The following is a 7,061-nucleotide window of genomic DNA, read 5'->3' on the forward strand; positions in this document are numbered from 1 at the left end:
CAACGAAAGTTTGAAGTTATTTTAGAAAGTCCGAGAACAGGAGAAAAGATGAGTGATAGGGTGAGATTGATTAGGATATATTTAAATATGTCAGGAATGTAACAACACAACTACTCTCATATAAATAATATAAGCACATAGAAGGAACAGAAGGAAAGCAAAGTTTTTCACTATACCCATGAATCTATCATTAGTTTCAGTGTTTTACAATTTTATTTTTAGAAAATGTGAATGATTTGGCAGGATTTGTATGGCCACAGATTTGTACAGCAATTCATACAATAAGTGGAGTTTGTTTAATATTGGCAGATTTCATTAAGTAGGTAAAGCCAAACAAAAGAAAAGGTTTTCCATGATTAGACAAGGTTATCTCGAAGAGCTGCAAACTATAGAAAAATACATTGCTTTTGGTCTACAAACTTCGTCATAGATAACGTGACTGCTATAATTTCAGATCATGTCAAATAGCAAAGGAAATCCTTGGTTAAAAAAATACATAAAAACTGAAAATGGAGGTGCCCAGCTTAATTATACTGTTTCACATATATATCATCACTATTTAATATGAAAAAGAAGCAGAGCTAACACACTATCTTGGTTTTTAACATTTCAATTTTTTTCTGAAAAGACGAATATAAGACATACTAAAGGAAAGCATTCAGAAGCAAATGACATTTTTGTTTACATATCATAGTAATACCATTTAACAGAACCAATAAGTAGCTTATCTTCATGAGTCAGACTCAGGAGACTTGCTCCAACATATCTGCATTTATTCACAAAGCAAAGCAAGACAAACAAACCCACACAACCCCCAAGGCTTCCTGCGAAGTGATGGAAATAAAGCAAAAATGAAAATGGCATACTTATTCTGATGACTGGTCATGTCATATAATCAGGCAGTACATAGCCAACTCCATAGACAGTGAGCAGAGCATTGAAAATAGAAAAAGAATTTCATCTTACAGGCCCATAAACTGAACATGGAATTCTGACATAGGAAGAAAACCATCCCAGCTATGAGGGCCTTGTTTATGCACTAAACCGAGGTGCTCAGGATGCTGGGGGAAGCTCTCAGGGAGCACAGGATGCTCACATGCCTGTGGTTCCCACCCACCACCCAGGGGTATAAAAGGTAGCTGGCACACAGACACATCCAGACTCAACAATCCCACCTTCTGCTCCTGTCACAACAGTCCACTCCTGACACCATGTGCTACTACGGCAGCTACTATGGAGGCCTGGGCTATGGCTATGGAGGCCTAGGCTGTGGCTATCGCTATGGCTGTGGCTGTGGCTATGGCGGCTATGGTGGCTATGGTGGCTATGGCTATGGCTGCTGCCGCCCACTGTGCTGTGGAAGATACTGGTCCTATGGCTTCTACTGAGGAGTTCCCTCCACTGCTGAGGGAGAGGAGCTATACCTTCCTGAGCAAGGACATCCAGAAATACTATCTAAAGCAAAGGAAATGGAATTCAATACGCCCATTTTGACTCATCATTTTCAATTGGATCATGGGATACTTGTAGGAAATGCTTTATTTGAAATGTATTATCCTAACAATAATATGTAAAATTTGGACATATGTAACTCCCAACTTCTATGTAAAGAGATACATATTATTAAATAAATATTTAACAAACTATACTGGTTACTGCTTTTGTAATGTTCTACTGAATTTTCTATCAGTCTGGCACATGTATGTATGTAATTACATGTCACCTATGTGCAAATATTTATGAAAGTGGAAACAGTTTGGTCACGGGGGGTCTAAAGATAATGGGGTGAAAATACCAGTCCTTTCCAACCCCCCACAAAAATCTGCTTTTCGTGTGTATTTTAATCTCTCCTATATTGTCTTTGTTTACAGTTTTCATGGATATTTTAATATTGCCTGCTTCCTACAACAACAGTGGTATTCACATCTGAGAATTTCAAATTATGTCTAATTCTCTACTCTGTATAACAACAGTGATCAGACTCACTAATCTAGAACTCTGCCACCTAAAATGTCTTTCAAGTTTTAAAAATACTGTTCCTACCCAATGGATTTAGGCTATTGAAAATACTAGCTCACCCACATAGTAGCCAAATAGCACTTCAATGCATACCTATTCTATTTACAAAAAATACATGTTAGTGCATAGTGAGATAAATTAGGCCATTTATCAGTAGTAAATTAATATTATTTCCTTTTTGTCTAGAAAGTCAAGTTTTTATCACGATTAGATGACTATGTACATAGATTTTTCTCCAAAATTCAATTCTTGGCACTTTTAATGCACTTAGCTTTCAATTGGGAAACTCAAGCTGACAACAGTTGGGAACGTCAGAAACTGGAAGACATGGGTTCATCTCGGCAGTTCTTGATACAAGGAGCCAGGTAAACAAGTCTGACAGTAGAAGAAGAACCAGCCTAAGAACCAGCTTTGTTTTTTTCAGAACAGCAATCCCTGGTTGGAAACATGAATCAAGATCTCTAGAAGTGCTCTGAAAGGATGATGAGCTTCATATAGAGTCAGTTTCCTCCTTGAGATGTTGTGTGAATTCTGAACGTATAGAGACCAATTTCCTAAGACCCAAAGGAGAATTATTTAAAAAGTGGATAGAATTTTTATCCATATAAAATTGCTGAAAATTACTCACCAAAAGTTATAACCTGCTATGAAGCAGCAAAGCTGGAACAAAAGCATATGACTCAACAATATGCAACCCATAAATAAAATTCACTGCAAAAAATGCTAGAGAAGCTTAATGTACAGGCATAAAAACATGCAAAAATCAATAAAAACTGTAAACTCTAATAACCACATGTGCAAATGGACACCACATTGGATGATAAATTACCATTATCATTCTGCATAAATATCCTATATATTTCTCATATGCAGATACTTGTAATTTAAAACATTTTGTTATTATTAATAGTATTGCTATAAATATTTCATCCATTGTGTGTGTGTGTTTGTGTGTGTGTGTGTGTGTGTGTGTGTGTGTGTGTGTGTATGTGTACTGGGCTTGAATTCAGGGCCCGGACACTGTTTCTAAGCTTTTTTAGCTCAAGTCTAACATTCTGCTACTTGAGTCACACCTTCACTTCCAGCTTCCAGCTTTTCTGGTAGTTAATTGTAGATAAGAGTCTCACAGACTTTCCTGCCTAGGTTGGCTTTGAACCGCGATCCTCAGATCTCAGCTTCATGAGTAGCTAGGATGACAGTTGTGGGCCATGGGTGCCCAACTTTTGCCCATATTTTTAGCAAATACCCTTTTTCACATTTTTCTTAATGCATTTAAAATGCAAAGTATGGGTCTTAAAATTGGGCTTAAGAAGTGGTTTTCCAAAGACGACATGCCAGTTTACATCACCATCAGTATTGTGTTGAGGTTTTAGGTGTTTAACATATGGCTAGTGTCAAAATTTTAAGATAATTAAACTTTAAGAAATTTAAATTTAACAATTACACATGATGTTAAGCTGTTTCAGTGCATGGACACATTGCATTTACCTGACAGTTAATGAAGATAAAACACCATTTCAAATTTGTCAACATTATTTGGGAGGTGTATAATCCTGTCTTCAGTTGGTTTTCAATTGGTTTTCTCTGTATTTGAAAAAATCTTTAGAACACTCTGGAATGTAGGTATGCAAGTATTATAGTTATTCTCTCATGCTACTAATGATGCAAATTTCCTGAGGCTTCATTGATTTACTCTTTAAGAATCGTTTTGAAGTAATGTAATATAGAGGGAGAAGTCTTTTACTCTACATGAATGATTAATCAACAAGCACTATTTATCACAAAGGTTATTCAGTGCCCACAGCACTACACATATTTCTCATTCTAATATGCATAATAAATTTTAAATTTCACTCTGCACATTGGTTGCTTTATGCTCTGCAAATTTTAGTGTATCTTCATTAATCTTTAGATTTAAATGCATTTTTGTTGTTGAGTCTAGGTTATCACAAATGTTACAGTTGAGCCTGGTGTGGTGGCACCTACTTATAATTCAAGCTATTCCAGATTACTTGGGTTCAGCAGTTGCAAGAAAGGCTAGGCAACAGAGTAAGACCCTCATATCAGATAGGCAAGTAAGGACTAACATCATGGAGTTCCTGGTGTTTTGGTAATAATCTGTCTATTTACTTGCTTCAACTTATTAGGGCTAAGCCTGAGTATCTCCTAATTCTTATTTTTTAGCAGGTATGGACATCTAGTGATTATTTTTGTCATATTGATAAAGAAAAAAATTTAATTTTTAAATAATTTGGCTTGGTTTCACGTGAAACTGATCCTTGCAACTTATGAATTTGTATACTCTCTCAAGGTGAACTATGGTTAAGTATTAGACTCATGTATCTTCCTAGTACATTCCTGACATGTTGAGTCTCTGTATTTCCCTTACCATGTGGATAGCGTGAAAAGGGAATGTAGCCTGGTTCTACACTTATTCTGCACAGCTTCTTGCCTGGCTCCAGAACTGCAAAACCTAACTCACTTCTTACTTTTTATCTGGCAGTCTTAGGGCTTGAACTCAGAGCTTAGAAGCTGTCCCTGAGCTTTTTGGCTCAGGGCTAGAACACTGTCACTTCAACCACAGCTTTATTAGTGGCTTTTTGTTGCTTAATTGGAGATGAGAGTCTCACAGACTTCCCTGCCTATGCTGGCTCCAAACTGCAGTCCCCAGATCTCAGCCTCCTGAGAGCTGGGATTCCAAGCTTGAGCCACCACCACCAGCACCTTTAACCCATTTCCTTCTCTCTCTACTATCATATGCCTAATACATTCATGTTTCTAAATCATTAGAATACATTTATGTATTTTACATTTATGTATTTTTAAGAACTTTTGGGCTACATTTTGATAACTCCTAATATTATTATTATTGGTATTTTTAGTGTAATAAAGTCTATATTCTGTAGAGAAGATATTTTGTGTTTTTTAATTGAGAACCATTATACAGAGATAAGACTACTGGATGAAATGATCCAGAGTTGATGTTGCGAAAAACACAAAACATTTAAACATGCATAAGTATAAATAATCCTATATGAAATACAACTATTGTCATGGAAACTATGTTTAAAATTATATGAGGAGCTTAGACAAAGAAAAGCTTGTAGAAATTAGAAGGCACACATAAAAGAAAAGTACATAATTTCCAATTTTATTAGAAAAATAATGACTACAATTCCCTTCTTTTTCCTCTTTTACCCCTTCTTTCTGAAAAAAAGACCACAACCACATACAAGTGACTGAAAATTTCTAAACATACATGTCAAAGTAATTAATATAATGTAATAAAACTATAAGAACAAAATATTATGGTAGAATAGTTTAATAGAATTTGCAAGTCAAATTTGATAACATTGCACAGCATAACACTATAAAATACTTCTGCACTATCACAAAATGCAACATGAATAATTCATCAACATGAGCATGATGCATTCTATTTAGTTTTCCAGATCAGTGTATAGGTGGCATTTATGAAGACATCTAAATTTTGTTCATGTGAAGAAACTTGGAGAGCATTGCAGCAGGACAGGAGGACACAGACAATGGTCTCAGCAGTGGAGGGAACCCCTCAGTAGAGGCCATAGGACCAGTATCTTCCACAGCACAGTGGGCGGCAGCAGCCACAGCCATAGCCACCATAACCACAGCCACCATAGCCACCATAGCCACAGCCACAGCCACAGCGATAGCCACAGCCTAGGCCTCCATAGCCATAGCCCAGGCCTCCATAGTAGCTGCCGTAGTAGCACATGGTGTCAGGAGTGGACTGTTGTGACAGGAGCAGAAGGTGGGATTGTTGAGTCTGGATGTGTCTGTGTGCCAGCTGCCTTTTATACCCCTGGGTGGTGGGTGGGAACCACAGGCATGTGAGCATCATGTGCTCCCTGAGAGCTTCCCCAGCATCCTGAGCACCTCGATTTAGTGCATAAACAAGGTCCTCATAACTGGGATGGTTTTGTTCTTATGTCAGAATTCCATGATCAGTAAATTATAAATTGATCATGGATCTATATTTAGTTTACTCAATACATGTGACTTCACTATACAGTATGATATAAACCATGGGAAAATAGGTATCTCATTTCTACTTCTGTTGTGTATTGTTTCAATTTCTCCATAAGGGAAAAAATTTTAATGTAATTTACTCTCTTGCTCTTCTTTTCTGTCTTCCTCCCTCTCTCATTCCTTCCCTATCTGTTCCCTCTCTCTCTCCCTCACTTTTTTCCTTCCTTCTTTTCTTCCTTCCTTCCTTCCTATCTCATTCTTTCTTTTTTCCCCTTTCCTTGGTCCCTTACTCTCTCTTTTTAAAAGAAGTTTAATCAAGAAACAGAGAGGTTTTCTGATTCTTATTCATGAGCAATGAGCTATTTGTCATGTTATGATTACTGGTTGACAAGTTACTATTATCTATAAACATATTTGAGATTGATCTGAGCTCATTCTTGAGAGTATAATACTTTGAACTTTGAAGAAAACAAATGACTATCTTATGGACCAAAACTACATGTATTCCAATTTTAAGTTTTAGAAAAGGAAAATAAAATATTTTATTTCTTGCCTATTGAAAACTATAGTATTATTTCGTTTAATAGTTGGATAAATGCCCATATATAAAATATTATACATATTAAAATTTTTATTCAAATAATTAAGAGACAATTTTTAATGCCCAGATAAAATTTGACATCTCTGTTAGTCTGTCGGAATTTTGAGAGTGTTGAGTTGGTAAATATTAAAATGGATAAATAACATTTGACAGATGTTTTAAGGCCTGTATTCAAACTTTGTATAATTCTCTATCTAATGGTTTGTAACAGTGTTGTAGAGATTTGTTAGAAAAATAGAATATTTGATCATATTTGGGGGGAATTTCAAAGGAAAAATATGGATTCACAAGTTTAAATTATTATATGAGATGGGCTCAATATCTTAGATGTTGAGCAGAAATCAGTTCTGAAAATTTTTTAAACCAAACTGAGTAAGCTGCAGTCATCAGACAGGGAATTTTATGAATACTGATGTTTAATGATATGTAGAAA

The 7,061-nt window shown here is 35.9% G+C and overlaps 2 protein-coding genes across 2 annotated transcripts; one reads left to right on the plus strand and one right to left on the minus strand.

Moving 5' to 3' along the window:
- The first annotated feature begins 1,211 nt into the window (after window positions 1–1,211).
- LOC138831757 (keratin-associated protein 20-2-like) lies at window positions 1,212–1,388 on the plus strand. Its single transcript, XM_070028793.1, has one exon. It carries the CDS (start codon window positions 1,212–1,214, stop codon window positions 1,386–1,388), a length of 177 nt encoding a protein of 58 aa, XP_069884894.1.
- A 4,202-nt stretch (window positions 1,389–5,590) lies between these two features.
- On the minus strand, window positions 5,591–5,773 carry LOC138831758 (keratin-associated protein 20-2-like). The gene has a single exon (XM_070028794.1). It carries the CDS (start codon window positions 5,771–5,773, stop codon window positions 5,591–5,593), a length of 183 nt encoding a protein of 60 aa, XP_069884895.1.
- Between the last annotated feature and the right edge of the window lie 1,288 nt (window positions 5,774–7,061).

This window comes from Dipodomys merriami, unplaced genomic scaffold (genome assembly GCF_024711535.1).
Source record: "Dipodomys merriami isolate MVZ:Mamm:240054 unplaced genomic scaffold, mDipMer1.0.p SCAF_2, whole genome shotgun sequence".
Lineage (NCBI taxonomy): Eukaryota > Metazoa > Chordata > Mammalia > Rodentia > Heteromyidae > Dipodomys > Dipodomys merriami.